The following is a 20,466-nucleotide window of genomic DNA, read 5'->3' as shown; positions in this document are numbered from 1 at the left end:
TATATATATATATATGTATGTATATGCTACTTACTCTTGTTGTAGCTTCTGGAGTTTCTCCTTCTCTTCCTCTTCGATTTTGTTTCGGATATTAACTCTCTATCAAAGATATCAATAACAATTCTATTAGGCACCATTCTTAATAAGCATAAAGAATAATGGAATGAACAATTTAAGAGACTAAATTACCTTCTCGACATATTGCTCTCTCGTAACCAAACCAACAGTTTCCTTCTTAAATGCAGTCTCGAGAATCTGAAGAAACAAACAAATAAACAAAAGTAAGAAAGATGAATCGAATGAAATTAAAAGGTTTCAAAGAAAAACTCTAGGGTTAGAAATTCTAGGGAAAAAGAAAGAAGTCGGACCTCGGAAGTACTTGAGCCGAATTGGAGGAGACCAGGTTGGCCCTTACCAGAAGCGGACTTGGTTTTAAGCTCTTGAATTTTGCGGCGCTCGGCTTCTCTCTGCTTCTCCAGACGCCGGATCCTCACTGCATCTTGGGCCGTGCCCACGTAGCCGTCTCCCATGCCCGACATCTTCGGTTTCTTCCTCCCTTTTTTTCCCTCGCTTTTTTGGGTTTACGCCTCTCCCTACCCGAGCGCCTGTTTTTTTTTTCCCTCTCTTATGCCACTCTTTCTCTCGTAGATGAAGAGAGAATGAACTGCGTAGACCGCCGACGTTTTATTTGCTTTGTAAGGATTTTTTTTTATCTGAGTTTTCTAAAATAGCATGCACCGGGCCTTTGACGATTCACTAACAAAATTTCCCCATTTTAAGCCACCCAGGGAAATCCCAAGTTTGGGATCTTATTAATTTACCAAAAATAGTTTTGGGTATGATAAATTTTAAGAATAGTTTGTGAAAAAAATAACATAATATTTAAAAAACCTTTTGATTATTTAGAAAATTTTAAATATTTGTTTATTTTTATACTTAATTAAATTTTTATATTTTATTTTAATTTAAATAGATTCTACTAACTAATAATTAATTAACTATTATTAATCAAAATATTATTTTTTATTTTATCTAAAGTGACATAGTGATGTGTTATAATAAATGATAATATTATATTATGATATAATTATATAACATTTTCATTTTTTACATTAACATTACATAAATATAAAATGGTAAGTATTGTATTGATTAATAACAATTAGTCAATTGTTAATAATAAAAATCTATTTAACTCAAAATAAAATTACATGAACTTGATTAAAAAAATAAAAGAATAAATATATATTTAAATTTTCTTAAATAATTTTGACATAATATCTTAAAAAGACTCTAAATTATTTAAAAAAAATTAAAATAAACTGTTATATTTTTATTAAGTTCAATCAAATCTTTATATTTTTATTTTGAACAAAATAAACCTTTATTATTTTATTTTGAGTCAAAAAAAATTATAATTGATAATTAATTTATTTAAAATATCACTTATCATTTTATATCATGTGATGTTGATATGATATTAATGTGGCATATAAACATGTCGTACTAAATGATGATATGATATGATGACATGATCATATTTCATTTTTTACTATTTACGTCAATATCATGTTAATATTGCATAAATATAAAATAACAATCGACATTTTAATTAATTATCATTAATCAACCATTAGTTATATCATTAGTCATAAAAAATTATTTGATTAAAAATAAAAATATAAACCTTTGATTGAATGTAATAAAAAATAAAGATTTATTTAAATTTTTTATTAGCATTTTTAGGCATTATGTCATAATCTTTTCTATATTTTAGCCGACTGTTTATAAATTCTTCTGTATTTTTTTGTAAAAAATTAATTTATATTTATAAAATCTAAATATTAAATCATATACTTAACGAACCAATGAAAATAATATAAGAGTTTTTATATTTCAAGTTGGATATAAGATGATAATGATAGAAATAAATAGTCTTGACTTTTGTATATATATATTAAATTAAAAATATAAAATATAAGCTTTTCAGTGTAAAAGATGAATATCGATTTCGTTTTCTAAAATTATGATAAAATGTAATTATATTAAATCTTAAAAAAACCTTTAGAAGGTTTTTTTTTTTATCTCTATGAACAATAAATAAGCTTGGCATCTTGAGATCAATTTACCCATTAACACGCTATAATGAAAAAAACAAGGATTAAAAGATTAAACTATTACGTTTTTTATTAATTTAAAACTTTTTTCAAACATTTAATCATGATCGTAATTTTTATTTAAAATTCGAAATTTGGTCTTATCATCTATAATGAAATAAATGAGTTATTAAACTATTAAGATAAATTTTGTACTTATGAAATTATTGTTATTGGTACCACTTATATTTTTTTAATAAATTTATTACAATGAATATCCATTTTATATATAAGGGAAACATGGTCAAATTATGTAATTAGATTTTATATTTTATTAAAATGAGAAATTTAATCTTTATATAAATAATTTGTAAATTTTCAATCTTCGTATACTTTAAAATTGACAATATTAATTCAATAAAGTTGTATTGACGTGATTTTTTTTATTGATGTGATATTGAGTTTGATAATATGGTAATGATGATGTAACATTTCACAAATAATGTAATAATGGTGTAAGTATTGAAATAGATTCTATTGGTGAGAGTGTAAAATTATCTAATGTGAGGTAAAGATTTTAAATAGGATAAAAAAACAAATTGAAAATACAAATAGTATTTTAAGATTTAAGGAAATAGTGTTGTAAGATAAAGATAAATTAAATTTTTGTGTTTCATAATTTAAAGTAATGAAAAAACATTGTGAAATAAGTAAAAAAATATTACTACATTAGCATTAATAGATTATCTTATTCAATTTCACATTAATAAAAAAAATTATATTGACATAAATTGTAGAAAAATTTAAATATGATTAAGAATTGGACTAATATTATTAATGTTAAAAAATAAAAAATTTAATTTTTATACATTATTATATAAAAACTAAATCTATGACTTTTGTTAAAGAATGGCTATTAATTGTATAATTTAATCAAAAAAATTATAAAAGCCAAAATCTAAAATCAGATAAAAAAAATCACAAAACGATTCTGTGGGTCACAAAACGACGAACTCTTGGGCTCCGATAGGCTTCTGCAGTCGTGGATTTCCAATCAAAGAAAGGCAAATAAAGCGAAGAAACAAAAAAAGGAGGACAGACGTGAAATCGTGAAGCGACTTTCCGGTCATTCAAATCATGGATCAACTCAAGAACGACGCTGCTGCTTTTGTTCAATCCATTCAATCTTCAAATCCTTCCATCATCGAGTTTCGTCAACCTCCTATCGACCCTCGCGTTCCCTCCACGACCCGTACGCAACCCAAATCCAGGTTAGGTTCCTCTTAAACTCCTTTTTTTTTTGTTTCCAATTTTAACTTTCCAATCAACAATTGAATTCTTCTTTTTTGGTGTTAATTTAACTGATTGTGATACTTTGATTATATGTTTTTTTGCAGCCAAAGGGTTGAAGGGGAAGCAAAGGATTTCCTTGCGGCGAGAAAGCTTCAAAAGGCTGACCGTGAGAAATTGAGAAGAGACCGCCTTAATGAACATTTTCTTGAGTTGGGAAATGCACTTGGTAGATTTTTAGCTTTCTTTAAAAATTTTAATTTTTTTATGATCCCGCCAATAATTTTTTATCGTACTACTAGATGAACAAATTTTACACCAGCATATATGGCTAAATTACTTGGTCTATAGAGTTTGATTCGTATATCAAGATATAGTTTCTACTTGCTTATTCTTTAGCAGTAGTATTAGGTCTGAGGAGTTGAACTTTACTTTATTGTGACCATACATATGATATTTGATTGAAATGGTAGTGCCAAATGCTTCCAGGTTATGGACAATGTTAAATTTTCTCTGGTATTATTAGGGAAGTTGTAAAATTCAAATAAAACAAGATTTTATTTAAATTGGGATTTTGCCTAATTGAGATTCTGCTTGAGGATATGATTAACTGAACTTGTTCATAGTTCTAGTTATTTTTTTTTCCTTGACATTTTGAATGGTCATTGGTCATGCTTATTTGTTTGCACAATCCAGATCCTGATAGGCCCAAGAATGACAAAGCAACCATTCTTACTGATACACTTCAATTGCTGAAGGATTTGACGTCTCAGGTCACCAAGTTGAAAGCAGAGTACGCTATGCTAACTGAAGAATCACGTGAGGTATCTTTGATCCATTTTACTTGGAGGATGGTGCTTAGAATTGCATAACTCATTTGATGGGGATCTTAAATGCGCTTTACTTTATCTGGATGCAGCTGACACAAGAGAAGAATGATCTCAAAGAAGAGAAGGCATCTCTTAAATCTGATATCGATAATCTTAATATTCAGTATCAGCAGAGAGTCAGGACTTTGTTCCCATGGGGCACTGTAGATCACTCAGTTGTCATGGCCCCTCCTTCTTATCCATTTCCAGTACCTATGGCAATGCCTCCTCCAGGAGCTATTACTATGCATCCATCCATGCAGCCCTTTTCTTTCTTTGGGAGTCAAAATCCTGGGGTCATTCATAATCCCTGCTCAACTTTTGTTCCATATATGACTCCTAATACCATGGATGAACAGCAGTCAATGCAGCATGTTGCTCCACTTGCACAACCGGGCAGTCAGTCCCATGCTTCAGGTAAACAAGATTCAAAAAACAAGTCCTCAGGGGAGAGCAAGGTTGAAAAAACTGTGGATTCGAATGACGTTGCTACTGACCTTGAGTTGAAAACACCTGGTTCTACAGCAGATCAGGTTGGTTTGGAGTTGTAGATTGGTTTGTAGTGGTCCTAGTGGATATAATATTTTGTTATGATTGTAAAGATAATTATTAGGATATGCTGCTAACTTAATGGTGTATATCTGCAGGATTTATCATTGGGGCAAAGAAAGTTGAAGAAATCTTTAAGGAAGGAAAACAGTAATACAGAAGGTAGTTATTCAAGTAGGTGTTCTTCATCTCATAGTGCACAAGATAGCTCGTCCACTAGTATAGTTGGTGGCAGAAAAGCTGATGACCTAGATGGGGGAAAGGACTGATAAGCACCTGAGCCAGGTTGTTTCCAACTCCTGAACACCATCTTTTCCTTTTATTCTATGCCCATGCCCTAGTAGTTCCTAGTTTTTCCTCCGCTTTAGAATCTAATTAGTTGCCTACAAATTGAATCACTTCACTTATATCACGATGGTGTTAAAGGCTGGGGTTTTTTTCCTGCATCTCTCTTCCTTGAGATTTAAAGGATGGTGGTGATGATCTTCTATGCCCTCTATTTCTGGGTGAGAAGATGTTCCAATAGATGTAATGAGTAATGTAGGAAGTTATGGTTGTAAAGAAGAAAAGATTACTAGGTTGATCTGTATGTAATTCTTTTATGTAAAGTTTATACTTTTTACATTCTAATTGTGTCTCAAGTAGTTCAGAAAGACAAAAAAATTCTCTCAAACCTGACATCCTAGTGGAAAAATATCATATAGTTGTTGACAAAATACCTAGATTGCTTGTGTTTAGGTCATAGTTCTATAGTATGTCAATTTCAATTGATTTGTTTGATAATATTATGTTGTTTTGGCAACAAAGTATGATCTAGCTACATTGGAGATTTTATGCTCGCTGTTGTTAGAGCAGTATCGTACTTGGTTAAATGGATCTTTTGCTTCAGGTTCCATATAAAGAATATTTACTTTTAAATGCTACACATCTGTGAGTGTAAATGTCAGTGACTCAGTTGCAGTTGATTAACAAGTAGTTCTTTTAAAAGTTTGCAGTGAGTTGCTGCTTCTGTGGATTTTGTTGAAGTTTATTCCCTTGCCAAATGTCTTGCGTAGCTTAAATTAATTACAATGACAAGTATACGAAATTGACAAAGTATTGAAATGGGTGTGATGCTTTCTCACCTCCAATGGTATGCCTTCTATATAGGAGGAATAAAGGGAGCTGGGGTTATAAAGTGGAAATGTACTTTAATGCAAAACCAACAACAAAAAAAAATAATAAAAGAAGGAAAAAGGTGGAAAAGTGTTCGTGTCAGTTGTGTGTGCATATATATAGGCAGGCAGCTATAGTTAGAAGTTCATAGGCCAGAGATATGGTGGCAAGAAAAAATTGAAGATTAAAAATGATTGTAAGAAGAAAACATGGAAGATAAGGTTGAGAATTGTTGGGAAATCATTGGTCTTGAATGCTCAAGATAGAAAACTGTTATCCCATGAAAGTATTTCATTCTACCCTTGCCTCCCTTTGTCTGCTTTGTTTGGTGGTGAATAGGAATGAAAAATCCTCATTTCAGTTGTGAGTTACACTCTTCAGCCAAGTCCTCTAGTACAGTCTGCCCCATTGTTGCGTTAAGTTGAGCTTTGATTGAATGAGCCTCCATTGGTATTTTGCAATATTGAACCTAGGCTAGTAGGCTTCATAGCAAATCCAGAAATTATTTTGAAAGACTGCCAATGGTCTTCGATCTTCAGCTCATTCACTCACTAACTGGTGGCAGGTCATGGGTTATCTACCACACGGGATTAGGGGGGGGGTGTTGGGGTGGGGTGGGGGTGGACCCCTCCTCGACCAATTATCTTTTCATTGAGTTAGACCAAAGACCAACAAGGTCCCTATATTATTTTGCCAATGCTTCAATCCAATGGCGATAGCGACCTTTGTCAGGATTTGGATGAGAAGCACTGGCTTATCGTATAATAGTACACAGAGGGGTATGCACAAAAAGCTAAATGCTTAGCACGCTTAACATACTATCGTCAATATGTCTCGAAAATCTTTTGAAGGAGGAAAAAAGAAAGACAAAGCAGGAGATTACCGTGATCTCACTGTCCCAACCATCTCGACCGTTTCCCTGGACTGTTTTTTTCTTGAAAGAATGGTGACATCTACAGGCAGTTTCACCATGTCAGGTTAGAACCGACCATGATTCTTTGTCCCTGAGACTGTTTAACGAGCTAAGTTCGCCACCAAACCGTCACGACATCGATTAATCTATTAGCAACCTTAATCGGGCGATTAATTTATTGTGGTTTAAGACCTTAGGGCGGGGATTTATTAGATGTTTCAATTTTACTAATAAGAAGACAGAAAATCCACGTGTACGGTATCCCAAAACTCGTCACCACAGACTCACGAAGATTCAAATCGCTTTATCCACACTCTTCTTCACTTGTGTTAAACCACGTGGCAGCAGGAGAAAAATTCTCGATGCTACGATATTATCCTACCAGCAAACAGGTGAGGCGTGGAAATCCAGCGCACAGCTTTAAACGGCATCGTCTCCTCCGAGAATTCAGTTTACCTTTGCCAAGGGTGTTTTCTCGTTGAAGGGCAGCGACAACTGCGAACCATGAAAGTGTCGATTTTTTTTGGTTAGATAAATGCTATCCCCAGCGCTCCTCATTCACGTGACATCACGTACCTCTCTCTCTCTCTATATGCCAATATGAGCTCAAAAAAGAAAATATTCCCATCAATTATAAACCTACCAACCTCATTATGTTTTTCAAAACATAATTAGATAGACTTAATATCTTGTGTTTTCAACTTAAAAAATGTTGGTAGGTTTTATTCAATTAATATTTTTAATAAAAAATTTAAAAACAAAATAAGAAACAAAGAGTAAGTTTATAGTAATATTTACCCTAATATGAATATAGAGTACGTAAATTTTTTTGGATTACAAATATATTGGATGATATATATATTTTTTCTTTAAAGGAACGATATAACATAACCTAACAAATTTTCAATTTTCAATTTTCAATTTTCATCACCACCAACCTAGCTGGAGCGTGCACTCGACGCTGTTCAAAGCCGCGTGAAACTCACAGATTCGGTGCTTGACAACCCTGCGATTACACTATAAACAAAACATAGATCCGAAGCGAACACCACAACTTTAAAACCTCCTCACCTCACTTAACCCGGCAGCAGCCACATAGCCCCAAACTCAGCCGACCAAACTCAAGAAAAAGGAAAAGAGCCTCAGTTGGAAATGGCGATGGTATCTACGTATTGCCCACAGTTCAGTGGACTTCGCCGATCATGTCTGAAACTCGACATCTCACAATCTCAATCTTTTGTTCAACACATCAACTCTCAACTCCGTCTCTCCTCTTCTCGCAAGCCTTGCAGAGCTGTTGTTGCCATGGCCGGCTCGGGAAAGGTACTGCTAGCTATTTTCCTTTTTTAGATCTATCTTTAATGTATTTAAGACACTGCAGGTAACCCACCGCTCTCCTTTGTTTTATTTATATTTTTTAGCCGTTTTGAGGAAATGTGTAATGTATAGATGATGTTGGTAGGTTTTCTGTTTGTGTTCTTTCTCACTTATTACTTAGCAATAATAAAAAAATTAAGTTTAGATATTGATAAGAAAACAATGGGCTAACCTGCTTAATTTGTCTTTATGTTCTTAAGTGAATGTGCAACATTTTTTTGTTGCAAATGAATTTAATAATCTTTGTTGAGGTTATATTTCTTTCTTTTTGAAGCGAATGAGCATTAAGCAAAAGATTTCTCTACATGCTGTGGCCTGTTTGCTAACTCCTTTTGTAGTAATGGTGTTTTCTTTTTCCCTCTATTTGGTCATTTATTAAGTAATCTTTGTCTCTTTCTTTTACCTGCAGTTCTTTGTTGGGGGTAACTGGAAATGTGTAAGTACCCTTTGTCACAAATATTATACTGTCTTTATTCTCTTTGTCAATTCTTGGTTTTCTTCTACTGGTCAGTAGTTTTGAACAAATATCATGTGTTCATGACTCCGGCATATGTTTGTCAGCATCTCCACCTACATATTAGCCAATTTTTCTAAAGTGTTTTTTCTTTTGGGTCTTCCTTTAGAATTTTCATGGTTATCTGATGTGGAATTATCTTCCTAAGCTTTTTTGATTATACTTCTCGCCTAGGTTTGTTATGACCTTAGTGCCAAGTAGACTCTTGCAATTTTCAATTTAGTGTTGTGTTTTCATGGTGGTTTCTTCTCCTTACCCCCACTGTCCCCATTTTCTTTTTATCATTTTAATTATTTTATATCAAAATGATCTCTTGTTATTGTTAATTTTGTGCATTTTCCCATGATTTATACCTTTCAAAAGTTTCTCTGACTCTTTATAGATTCAGATTCTTCAAGATTGTCATGCACTCTGCTAACTCATTTTGTGAATATATTTTTTTATTTGTCATATCAATATGAATTTCACACTTTATTTATTGTTAAGCTAGATTTCACAACACTTGCATGGCTATCTTATTTGTTCTTTTGTTTAATTTCCTTTATTGATGATGTTATTTTGTTTTTTTAGAATGGAACAAAAGACTCCATCACAAAGCTTGTTTCTGACTTGAACAGCACAACATTGGAGTCTGATGTTGGTAATTTACTGCTTTTTCACTTTTTTGATTTGTGTTAGATGTTGAATCTATTATGGAACTAGGCTTGGGGTTTATATCTCTAATGGCTCAAAGATTTGCAATCCTTTTGTTGTATTGCTGTCAATACTATCATTTTTCATATGCCCTCTTAGACAAATGCTAATTCTTGTGCTTTCTTTTAAGCAATTTGTATAATGTTTCTTAATTCTTTTAACTAGAATTTTCTTAGTGCATTCAAGATGCCATGTAGTTTTAAATTCATGAAGTTCATTGATATCATGTTAAATATTATGAAGATTGCTGATATTCATGCTTGTTGGACAGATGTTGTTGTGGCACCTCCTTTTGTCTATCTAGATCAGGTGAAAGCTTCATTAACTGATCGAATTGAGGTATCTGCTCAAAATTCTTGGATTGGAAAAGGTGGGGCTTTCACAGGTGAAATCAGGTTAGCTAACTTTTGCTTGACGAGCAGAACATGTTAATTCTTCATTGTTTTCAAGCCTTTAACATAGTTATATCGGTCTTTTACGCTCATATTGGGAGTGTAAACCACATAAGTTGAAGTTATACGTGGAAGTGACATGGACAGAAGACTCAAGACTTATTGTCTTTTGCTCTACTGCTTCATTTTACCAACACATGTTCCCCTTTTCACTGTGTAATTTCTTGTTTGTGTCAACGGTAGTGGCTCAGCTTTAATCTACCTATAAAATTATGTTTAAAATATACAGGAGTTCAATTACTTCTGATGTTATCTCAACATGCTTAGTTTGGTGCCTTGATTTGAGTGGCATATTTGTTCTTTCAGGTGGATAGGTTTCAACTTTTTTAGTTCAGGTCATTATTAAATATATATTTTATATCCCTTATTGCTACCAATTCTGTTGATTTCTAGGGAAAACCAAAAGAGAAGTAGTTGTTCTTGTGACCATATCTCTTTCCCAATCCCTTTGTTCATTTAAGGTGTGATAATTTTGAATAGGACCTAAGTTTCAGATTAACAGGCCATCTAGGTTTTTTTTTTTTTCCTGTTTCTCAATCATAGTGGAAGCTATTTGGTAACCTTCATCTTTGTGTAGGTGCGGACATTTTTTTCCACATATGCTAACTGTTTTGATCGAGTTATTGCACCTCTATCCTTGCCTTTAATATGATTCATCTGATTCTTTCCATAGTGTGGAACAATTGAAAGATATTGGCTGCAAGTGGGTCATTCTTGGGCATTCTGAACGCAGACATATTATTGGTGAAGATGATCAGGTAAAGGTTTAGTCATGTATGTTCTTCAGAGGAGTCAGAGGGCATTGCTGTTTGTGTTAACTAATACAAAGTATGAAAAGATTTAGAACTTGACTAATGGTTTGTTGTCTTCAGTTTATAGGAAAGAAGGCTGCTCATGCTTTGAAAGAGGGTCTTGGAGTAATAGCTTGTATTGGTGAATTATTAGAAGAAAGAGAAGCAGGCAAGACTTTTGATGTATGTTTCCAGCAACTGAAGGCTTTTTCTGGTAAACTTTCTTGACCTTTTTGTGGTATCTCTTCCTTTCTTTCCTCATGAAATGTCATTTTAGCTTATATTGTGAAGACTGAAGAGGAAAAGCCTGTGACCTAACTCCAATGATTCCATCATTTGCAGATGTTGTACCCAGTTGGGACAATATAGTTATCGCTTATGAGCCTGTATGGGCCATTGGGACTGGTAAGGTGGCTACACCCCAGCAAGCTCAGGAAGTACATGAAGCTGTCCGTGATTGGCTTAAAAAGAATGTTTCTGAGGAGGTTGCATCTAAAACGCGCATTATATATGGAGGTAGCTTAGATACTATCTTATTCTTGGATGTTGTTTATAAATAGTGGATGTTTTGTTTAAATTATCATGCCTCTTCCTTGCAAGTGGTAATTTATGTGATGTTAAATATATGTGAGATTAATGCATGAAGAGAGAGATTCTATGACTGTATATTACTAAGGATCCTTGTTATTTATACTGGCATGATATCATCGTTTGTGTGATCTTATTTGCATGATTGTATTTGTGTAAATTTCAGGAAGCAAAATGTACTTGCCTAAATTTAGTTTTAGAGAGTATTCTTCATATTTTCACCTTGCCATGATCTGAGGAAGGGGACTGTGTATTATTATGCCAAGTTTGATTAAGTTGTTTTGGGGCTAATATGAGGCTCATCTATAAGATATAGTGCCGTCAGACATGAAAGCCGAATGGAGCATTGACCTTTTGTGCTAGGAATTAGTGTTGTCAATTTCATCAAGCTTGTGAGAATGTCCTATTGTTCTAGATCTAATGGTGGTTGTCTGTCACTCCTTATGAGCTAATCACTTCTATATTTCTTTTGCAGGGTCTGTGAATGGAGGCAACTGTGCTGATCTTGCAAAAGAAGAAGATATTGATGGGTTTCTTGTTGGTGGTGCTTCCTTGAAGGTACATTCCTACTATTCATTCTGTTTCATAATGTTATGGATAAAATGTAACTATGCTCTGCTTAGAAGAGAGCTTAGGATACTGAATGTTAAATCAGTTGCGCCAGTGCTGATGACTATATTCTAATCTTGGTGTTGCAGGGCCCTGAGTTTGCTACAATTATCAACTCTGTAACATTCAAAAAGGTTGCCGCTTAAATATAAAAGGAGGGTTATAGTAACAAATAAAGGACAGAGAGAAGCTATTGCAGGTTGAAGCTTCATGCGACCTATGAGTTAGTGTTGTCCAATGGAGTTTTGATTACTTATTGAGTTCTTTTTTTCCCCCTAATGATAGGGAAAATCTGTTGTGTCTTCTAGTGTACCATAATAAGTTCATTTCTTTAATATGCTATGGGCACTATACATAATTCACTGACATTGAAAGAGTGCATAGGATTTGACCGTTTGGCACTCCAAATGCTAACTGCTTAATTCTCATTTGCTAATTTAAACTTCATTTTCTCGTGTGGTTCTTGGAAATTCTGGATGGAATCAAGGAAGACACTTGTTTTCTGTAGTACCTGGAACATGTGATAGTTTTCATCATTCAGATTTGATTTTGGTATACTTAGGTACTTTCTAGTTTTAATCATAATGGGATTCTGCTTTGTCTTGGTGCGTTTCCGTTGGATTTTGGTTGCAAATCTTTCAACCCCCATGTATGTGATCTATACTGTGAAAATTTGCTGTTGAATGGGGACTCAACACCAGAAATGTGGTGAGTTGAACACGATGAGTCTTTATTCCCCTTTTGGCTTTTTTCTTACGATGTTAATGCTCTTTAGTTGCATCAGCTAAAAAAAGTGACAGCTCCTGGCACCTCCCTTGGTACAAGAATATAATTGGATACCAGACACTTGAGTGTCATCTAATCTAACGATAAAGTTGTCAGGAGAGCATTAACACTCAAAGAATTTATGCCAAAGCAAACCTTACGGATTTATATCAGAGCAAGCTTACAATCTATGAAACTATCCGAGTCTTCTAGCAGGGAGTAAAAGAGAGGAATGGAGTGGGTCTATCCCAGGAGGAGGGGTCCACCGTGGAAGCAAGGGTGGACAGGCCAGACCCTGTCCTCCGTTTCTGCACCACCTCTCCCTTTGCTTACTACTTTTGGCATTGTCATGGTCTTGCTCTGGCTCTCTCACCACACCGACTACAAGGCCCAGTTACATCACAGCGCAATAAGCCTCCAGCTATTCATTGTTCTTTTACCATTTCTGCTAATCTTGTTCATGATCTCATTTTCATCCAGCGGAAGGCTTGCTTTTTGGCAGCAGCGTCTGGAGTATGAGACAGTTCACCGATCCGGGGGCTCGCCTTGGGGCATTGCCATGCTGGTGGGGGTTGTGTTGGTGCTGCTTTCTTATCAATCTTCATTCCACTCCAAATGGTTTGGACCTCTCTGGAGGTCGGATTAGTTAGCTTGAGTAAACTAAGAAAAAAGGCCCTATACTAATATTCATGATGCGTGCCTGTTTATGTTAGGCCTTGTTTATTTAAGAATACTAACTCTTGCAGATTTTCTTGAAATGCAAAATATTCAAACCCCTGGTTGATTATAGTCTTTAATAAACAACTTCACTCTTGTTCTTTCAAAAGAAATTGGTGGTCATCGAACAATTCCACCAGATGCAATTCCAAGGGGCCATCATTTTTGTGACTAGAATTAGCACCGACCCTACAAGCACGATGAGTCACGGCTCGATAAACACTGGACCACGTAGCCAGGGGTAGGTTTGAATGATTGATTAATTGTTACCATCATCAAGCCATAAAAACAGCTCCTTCTGCCATGACTCAGAAAACTCGACACAGAAGGGCGGGACAACATGAAAATGACGTTTAACTTTGGTCGACGAATTGAGAATCAACACCGGGATAACCGGGGATTTTTCAAATACCATATCCCAGATAAATAAACGCTGATTTTCTGCCATTAGGGACAGTGCCACTTCTGAATTTTGGTGCTGGTGATGTCATGGGTTGTACCCATGATTTAAGAAAAGTTAAATAAATACCTTGGACTATCTTTTGTCTTTGCTTATTCCTTATACATCACTTTTCACTTTATTTAATACCAGTGATATTCATTGGTTAAATTGTGGTGCATCATAAGGATCATGGTCCACCTGCTTACGGATGCCATTTAGTTTGTTACTGTTACATCACTCGGTGCTATTTTCCATCAGCAAAACACTTACAATGCCTTGAGACAGGATTCATTTTTAGTATGAATAGTTCCACTACTCTGCTTTTGCATCATGGACAGGCAAATTTGCAGTAGTACATATTTTTGTATGATAAAGTATGCTTTGTGTTCTCCTTTTTCCTCTGAACTTTGAAGAAAGCAACTATTTAAGAATGATTTTGCTTGGTCTTATCATCATTGTTATGGCCAAATTATTGTGACAAGTGAATAATGCTTTTTCTTTTCTCCCTGAAGAACTTGACTAATGGTTAGCTTGATACATAAGTTACAGATAACTTGTCTTTAGAGACATTAACAAGTTCTACGCAATCAAGCAATTACCACAACTATATTACTAAAAAAGATTTCTTTCCTTGGGCTTCCAGTCAAACTCAGGGTTGGGTTTGCTTGAGACGGTACAAGAAACATACCTAAATTTGGAACCTTGGACTTCAATAATCATTGCAGACAATTCAAGAAAACTAAGCTCTCACTCTACGGATCAAATAAGGTTATTTGGGTCTATATTAGGAAACTTTTTTCTTGACTTAGGAACTGAAACACCATAAGCTTCAAGGTTATACCACTCAATTTTCTGAGATTAATCCAAAATAGGGGCAGATTTCTCTGTGCAACCAAAGAAATATGATCAAGAGAATCTATGTTAGTTACTTCAACCGTCAGAAAACCAGTCTTTTTAAACATGAATCCAAATCCCAATTGTACAGCAACTTCATCTTCTCTATTAGTATTATTTACAGTACAACTATGTATGCTACCATACATGCTTATCTTCCATCTGATAAAGGCAAAACCCAGTTCACTTAATCACACATCAAACTGCTAATAACTCCACCAAAGAAAAGAAATAATAACATAGTTCTTTCAATCTATAGTACGATAGTATCATACCAGCCAGCTCTCACGAAAAACTGACTGATACTGCACCAAAATCAACAGCAACACTATGAAAGCAGCCACAGCCCATGGTGAGCTACCCTCTGAAGGACGATGGTGAGTTCGCTGGCGACGTTCCCATGGTGATGAACCAAATAGCAGATCAGAGGTTTCCACAGATGAGAGCCAACGAGCTAGGAATATTAAAACCACCGGTGTGGCCAAAAGCACCCAACTCATTTGCTCTTCAGCTGTTTCCAGAACTGATTCATAGTTAACGTACCATGAAATTCCAAGAAAGATCGACGTCACTGCTAGGATTAGCAGAACTGGATATGGCAGGGGACTTAAAGAGAATGAATCAAAGATAGAGTCTCCTCTTCTATAATAGGCCATAAAGAGGTCTGTGTATTTCTATGGTGTGTGAATTCGAAGAGGGTCTGTGAGGAATCGAAGGCCCTGTCTATTTATAGCCAAAATGGGTGTCTGATTTTGTGGTTCACAGCTTAAACTCAAGTTTTACCAGGGTACTACTGGACCGTTAGATTGCTTGTTTTCATTTGTCCATGGATATGTCCGAATCTATTTGGGTTCAGGTTTGCACTTGGCAAACGTGGGACCCTATTGGGCAGAAATTAAGGACACGCCGGTGAAATATACTTTGTTGTATTTGTCTCGTTCTCTTCATTTTTCATTTGGTAGGTAGTAACTATCAGTATCGATCTCGTTTTAAACGTAAAAAGAACGTTGATAACCCTGGGTGAAAGTGATACCATAATTGAAAAAGTAAAAGGTTCAAAGGTTACTCTCTCAAAGGTTGCCCCACAGGCTCTCTCAAAGATATGACGAAGCTGGTATTCTGATAAACTGCATTCAAAACGGTGCTGCCTGGACATGGTTTGCAATCTCAAGAATGATTAGGATGAGAATATTGCCCTAACTTTGAACAAAAAGAAAAGGAGAGAAGTGGGGGAGGGGGACGCTCCATGCTAACGACTACAAGCACCTTGGAATTTGTTTAGAGTCCTCTGAATTTAGTCATTTATTTAATTTATTGTCTTAATTTGGTAAATAGAAACTTTGTTTGTGATAAATGATGTTTCAGTAATTCAGGTTCATATTTCCTCTCTTAATAAATATATTTTGAATTGAAAATATAAATTTATAATAAAATATTATTAAAATTTATTTAATTTTTTATTAATATGATATTTTTCATTAAAAATATTAAAATTGATGTAAATTTCTCTCATCAATAGGTGAAAGAGTTAACACAATAAAAGTATTACATAATTATTCACAAAAGATATTAAGATTGAATAAATTTTTTTTCTTAATGGGTTAAATAAATACTTTTCTGTTTGATAAATATATCTTTTGATTTGAAAATATTAGATTTGAACATTAATTTTAAGTTAAGATTAACTTCTTAAAACAATTAAAATTATGAACTGTGATACGGATGTTGGAAATATGGGCAATGAACATCCAAATGCCAGTTAAGATTATGAACTGAGATATGGATGTTGGAAACATGAGCAATCATGCATTGCTTGCATGTATACACAGCTCCATGAAAGAGCAAATGGAAATTGCAGAATGGCCATGACGGTGGGAAGTTATTGAGTTGTTAGTAATCTAGGTTCATGAATCAACCGACCCATCCCAATTTAACAAGCAATTAATATGTTACCTGCCTCAGAAGTCAGAACCCATATAGGCCATAAAACTAAAATCCAAAAAGAACCCATTCATGCTCCGTCCTCCCAAAAACTGAATAAGCAAACAAATAGAGAAAAGGAAGACATTTTTTGCAGAAACCAATTTCTATTCATTAGTCTTGAATGACACCATACCTCATACTACATGATACATCTATGCCTAAGATTTGACACTGATTTTCTTCAATGGTTGCTGCATAAATGAGACAGTCATAACCCAGTAATTTAAAACACAGTTTGATTTGAATAATGATTGTGGGGATAAGGATTGACCTAATATGGGCCAACTTTCCATGATAGAAAACTGTTCATCCTTTTCCTGATATTTGATATTCGTTCCCCACATTAATCTAACACAGTTATCTACCAAAGTTTACAATTTGGTAAATGTTTATTAATCAGATTGCTGGATCCCATGGCGGAGTTGGTGACAACCAACTGCTTCTTTCTTGATCCTTTGTCAACTCTGATTCTATTTCTCTTGATACTAACAAAAGGTTTGTTGTTCCTAGAAAGTATGACACCCAGGCTTATGGTATGGTCGGTGACGAGAGTCACAAGACAGGGCTTCAACACCGTATTTGGTCAATTAGAATCGGAATGTCTATGCTAACGCTTTTTCTTTTTAAAAGAAACAGATGTCTCCTGTTTGATTCTGCGGATTGTATCTTGGGTGTTTGGTTTCGTAACTTGTCTATTCCAAGTCAAATTTCCTAAGGTGAAGTCGCGATACCCTCGTCGGGCCACTTTGTCTACTTCATCATCGAAGCATATGACTTGAGATCGGAATCACAAGAGACGATTTGGGCTTTTGTTTTTATGGTGATTGAGGTTATCATGGAAGTTTATTTGAAAGGTTTTTTGGGCCAAGCTTACTTACATTGGAAGCTGAAGCTTGTGTGATCTATATTTCATTACAAAAATTTTTCAGCATTCATGGATTGTACAACGCAAGTGGGTACCATAATCGCACTTCCCGCAGTAATAGACCCAGCGTTCCATTGAAACAACTTCCTAACACACATCGCAGATGAAGGACTCGATTCCCTTGTCGCAGGAGGAGGAATAGAAGAGAGTAAGAGGGTGTTGGTTGTCAACATGCTTCATGGTTTCCGGTAAATAAGCACATCCGACATGGAGATCAAACCTGCAACTGGAGCAATGGTAGTCCAAGCTAGTTCCAAGGTCACAACAAGCATTACAAATGAACCATTTGTTTCTGTAAATTTGGGGTGGGGTGGACAGAAGGGTGAGAGGGTGATCAGGGTGGGATTTGTGTTCAAGCACTGGCTCCAATATGAAGCATGATTTGTGGAGGAGGAATTGGCAATTGGACTTGCTGCACTTGTAAGCTGAACCTGAAAGCTCCAGCCCACAACCAGAACAAATAAGTTCCTTCTCGGCTTTCACTTCAATGGGACGCAGGGGATGGTTGTGCCTTAAATGGTTAATGCATGAACGCAGGCTGGAAGGCTTGGGTCACTCAACCATTGCCATCTCTCACTCTCTTTTTCTGCTCAATAGTTGAGTGATGCTCAAATCATTCCTAATGGATTTCTATATTTGTCAATTGTAACGCACATGCATCGGAAACGAGTATCTCAAAAATGGCAGTTGGCTCATGTACATAATACTGCTCAATTGTTAGACTCCATTGTTGTTTTTTCTGTTCCATTTTTACTGCGAGAGTAATCTTCCTTCTATCTTAAGCTGTGCTAGTTGAACCTAAATATGTCAACCCTTACTATAGGCTTCAGGAATTCCGAGCCTTCCACTTTACTATTTATTGTTTTGTCTTGCAATGTGGAGTTCTTTATGTTCTTTTCATATTGTAAATTTAAGCTAGTATAAGTGCAAGTTGGAGTTTAGTTTTCTATTAAATGGTTGGTACAACAAGAAGTTAACTGTGGTTTTAGTGGCAGACTTCAGTTTATCAGAACGTTTCTTTTTGTTCTTTTCAGCAAGTTATTCCCAGTCTTATTGTTATTTGTGAAAATTCAGGGTTTTCTCTCCCAAGTTCCAAGCACTCCTGTAATTGTTTTCTCTTTGGTACAAAGCGCCCTTTGTAATTCAGTGTAAATAACTTGACAGAGTGTGAGAAATGACTCTGCAAAGTATCCTAAGATTGCACTAACAAAATGACTTGGAGAAGAATTGAACAGAATCGAAATCCATGATATCTATCGGTTCTTGTAGTGTAGAAGACCAGATAAGCCCTTCAATATTCTGAATATTTGCATTCAGGTGCATGTGGGAGACAAGCTATTCATTCTGAGAGAAACGTTTCAACTCTCAAAATCTTATGGGAGAAAGAAATAACCAGATTTAGCATCCGCAGGCAAAAGTGGGAACCCTGAAAACCCTCACCAATCTGGTTTGATTGACACCATTGAAATTCATCCCAATGAAAATTTGATCTGTCTTTTAAGAGCTACACATGTATGTATTGTTCTATGAATGAAAACGAAGTTGGTTCACTCTGGAAAATTTTCCAGAAATTTTGTTCAGTTATTTCTGTGTCTCCTCCAATTGAGATGGGGGGAGAAGCAGATATGAGTCTACGGCTAATCAAAACATATCCCTTCAAATCTCAGATGGTTAGCATCGGTGAAATCAAAGCTTCCAAACCTGATATTCATGATCTGACATATGGTTGTGGAAAATATATTGACTTGTAAAGAGACAGGATTTTATTCAGCCCGGAAGGTTCTGAAACTTCAAAACATGCTATTTGAATATAGTAAACAATTAATTTCAAATCCCCAAGACCAGTTTTATCCTGAGAATCGTCTCACTCTTAGATACAAACCGTAACAATTTTCTAAACTATACTTTTATTTAATATATGCACACGATTCAGTTCATCAAAGACACTGTAAAACATATATTTGAACAAGATAACTTGTAGTATTAGACAAACCAGGGATCAGAAAAGGTGGGTTTAGTAGCAATACTTCCAGGAAGTGCATCTTCCGCAGCCGCAATAGTGAGGTCGCCGACAAGAATCCATAGGTGACAGCCAACGAACAAGGACTAGTAATGCCAATGCTGCGAGCAAAACTAGCCAGGTCATGTTATCCTCAGCACTTTCCATTGCTATCTCAAATTTGATTAAAGATGATAAGGCAAGCAACATCAATGCAAGCGCCAAGAATAGCAGGACTGAGTATGGTAGAGGAGAGGAAGGGCGGCGGCATCTTCCACAATAGCAGTACCCATAATAGCAATAGGCCATCAGGAAAGATCCTTCAAAACTATCAGAGGCCAAGGCCGGCAAGCTATGCAGCAATTCAAGAGAAACTAAGAAATCCTGAAATCAATTATAGCAGATATATCTAACCAGCGTGCGCGGGGGAAGTCTTAACTTGTTGATGCCCACTTCCTTTTCAAGGGGTAATTTTCCTTCAAATTGACTCAAGATTACATAAACCCATAAAAGTAGATATTTCCTTTCTAGAAATCGATGGATGGAAATGATGCGGTTATACAATATTTTTGATCCACCATAGAAAAGTGGCAATGTGAGGTTTAGGTGGTTGGGCAATCAAGCGTTATCCTTTATCGTACAGATGAAGACACAGACACCATGGTTGGCTGATCAAAAGAGTAGCGTGAGAAACAAATAAGCCAATTCACATGGACAAAAAATGATTCTTGATTTGACTCATTCGTGCTGGTCCTATTTATGTAAAGCTCCAAAACAGTGCTGCCCCAACCCCACAACCTTTTGTTTTGATTTCCCTCTTATCTTCCTTGTTAGGCAAGCACAAT

The 20,466-nt window shown here is 35.3% G+C and overlaps 6 protein-coding genes and 1 pseudogene across 6 annotated transcripts; 3 read left to right on the top strand and 4 right to left on the bottom strand.

Moving 5' to 3' along the window:
* Positions 1-30: 30 nt before the first annotated feature.
* XCT (XAP5 family protein) lies at positions 31-752 on the bottom strand. The gene is made up of 3 exons (XM_021431396.2): positions 369-752; positions 190-255; positions 31-99 (listed from the first exon to the last, which is right to left on the bottom strand). Exons 1-3 carry the CDS (start codon positions 537-539, stop codon positions 31-33), a joined length of 306 nt encoding a protein of 101 aa, XP_021287071.1. The 5' UTR covers positions 540-752.
* Positions 753-3,043: 2,291 nt separating this feature from the next.
* On the top strand, positions 3,044-5,820 carry BHLH121 (basic helix-loop-helix (bHLH) DNA-binding superfamily protein). Its single transcript, XM_021430478.2, has 5 exons — positions 3,044-3,367; positions 3,494-3,615; positions 4,083-4,210; positions 4,306-4,788; positions 4,903-5,820. Exons 1-5 carry the CDS (start codon positions 3,234-3,236, stop codon positions 5,071-5,073), a joined length of 1,038 nt encoding a protein of 345 aa, XP_021286153.1. The 5' UTR covers positions 3,044-3,233; the 3' UTR covers positions 5,074-5,820.
* Positions 5,821-7,904: 2,084 nt separating this feature from the next.
* On the top strand, positions 7,905-12,366 carry TIM (triosephosphate isomerase). The gene is made up of 9 exons (XM_021430992.2): positions 7,905-8,195; positions 8,659-8,685; positions 9,334-9,403; positions 9,728-9,851; positions 10,582-10,666; positions 10,781-10,913; positions 11,042-11,215; positions 11,763-11,845; positions 11,986-12,366. Exons 1-9 carry the CDS (start codon positions 8,025-8,027, stop codon positions 12,040-12,042), a joined length of 924 nt encoding a protein of 307 aa, XP_021286667.1. The 5' UTR covers positions 7,905-8,024; the 3' UTR covers positions 12,043-12,366.
* Positions 12,367-12,710: 344 nt separating this feature from the next.
* On the top strand, positions 12,711-13,445 carry LOC149527131 (uncharacterized). The gene has a single exon (XM_089783759.1). The coding sequence runs from the start codon at positions 12,894-12,896 to the stop codon at positions 13,305-13,307; it is 414 nt and encodes a 137-aa protein (XP_089639885.1). The 5' UTR covers positions 12,711-12,893; the 3' UTR covers positions 13,308-13,445.
* A 1,312-nt stretch (positions 13,446-14,757) lies between these two features.
* LOC110418413 (uncharacterized) lies at positions 14,758-15,429 on the bottom strand. The gene has a single exon (XM_021431135.2). The coding sequence runs from the start codon at positions 15,368-15,370 to the stop codon at positions 14,984-14,986; it is 387 nt and encodes a 128-aa protein (XP_021286810.1). The 5' UTR covers positions 15,371-15,429; the 3' UTR covers positions 14,758-14,983.
* A 2,193-nt stretch (positions 15,430-17,622) lies between these two features.
* LOC110418075 (protein VACUOLELESS GAMETOPHYTES-like) lies at positions 17,623-18,456 on the bottom strand (annotated as a pseudogene).
* A 946-nt stretch (positions 18,457-19,402) lies between these two features.
* Positions 19,403-20,350, bottom strand: LOC110417586 (uncharacterized). The gene has a single exon (XM_021430016.2). The coding sequence runs from the start codon at positions 19,928-19,930 to the stop codon at positions 19,637-19,639; it is 294 nt and encodes a 97-aa protein (XP_021285691.1). The 5' UTR covers positions 19,931-20,350; the 3' UTR covers positions 19,403-19,636.
* Positions 20,351-20,466: the final 116 nt, after the last annotated feature.

Source organism: Theobroma umbraticum, unplaced genomic scaffold, assembly GCF_002168275.2.
Source record: "Theobroma umbraticum cultivar Fairchild unplaced genomic scaffold, ASM216827v3 scaffold_50.0, whole genome shotgun sequence".
NCBI classification, from domain to species: domain Eukaryota; kingdom Viridiplantae; phylum Streptophyta; class Magnoliopsida; order Malvales; family Malvaceae; genus Theobroma; species Theobroma umbraticum.
This window is presented reverse-complemented; position numbering and strand designations above follow the sequence as displayed.

Coding starts and splice junctions, on each gene's coding strand:
- XCT (XM_021431396.2), bottom strand. CDS start 539: ATGTCGGGCATGGGAGACGGCTACGTGGGCACGGCCCAAGATGCAGTG. Junction 256..368: donor TCGGCTCAAGTACTTCCGAG/GTCCGACTTCTT, acceptor TTGTTTCTTCAG/ATTCTCGAGACTGCATTTAA. Junction 100..189: donor GAGAGCAATATGTCGAGAAG/GTAATTTAGTCT, acceptor TATCTTTGATAG/AGAGTTAATATCCGAAACAA.
- BHLH121 (XM_021430478.2), top strand. CDS start 3,234: ATGGATCAACTCAAGAACGACGCTGCTGCTTTTGTTCAATCCATTCAA. Junction 4,211..4,305: donor TAACTGAAGAATCACGTGAG/GTATCTTTGATC, acceptor ATCTGGATGCAG/CTGACACAAGAGAAGAATGA. Junction 4,789..4,902: donor CTGGTTCTACAGCAGATCAG/GTTGGTTTGGAG, acceptor GTATATCTGCAG/GATTTATCATTGGGGCAAAG.
- LOC149527131 (XM_089783759.1), top strand. CDS start 12,894: ATGGAGTGGGTCTATCCCAGGAGGAGGGGTCCACCGTGGAAGCAAGGG.
- TIM (XM_021430992.2), top strand. CDS start 8,025: ATGGCGATGGTATCTACGTATTGCCCACAGTTCAGTGGACTTCGCCGA. Junction 10,914..11,041: donor GCAACTGAAGGCTTTTTCTG/GTAAACTTTCTT, acceptor CATCATTTGCAG/ATGTTGTACCCAGTTGGGAC. Junction 11,846..11,985: donor TTGGTGGTGCTTCCTTGAAG/GTACATTCCTAC, acceptor TTGGTGTTGCAG/GGCCCTGAGTTTGCTACAAT.
- LOC110417586 (XM_021430016.2), bottom strand. CDS start 19,930: ATGGCCTATTGCTATTATGGGTACTGCTATTGTGGAAGATGCCGCCGC.
- LOC110418413 (XM_021431135.2), bottom strand. CDS start 15,370: ATGGCCTATTATAGAAGAGGAGACTCTATCTTTGATTCATTCTCTTTA.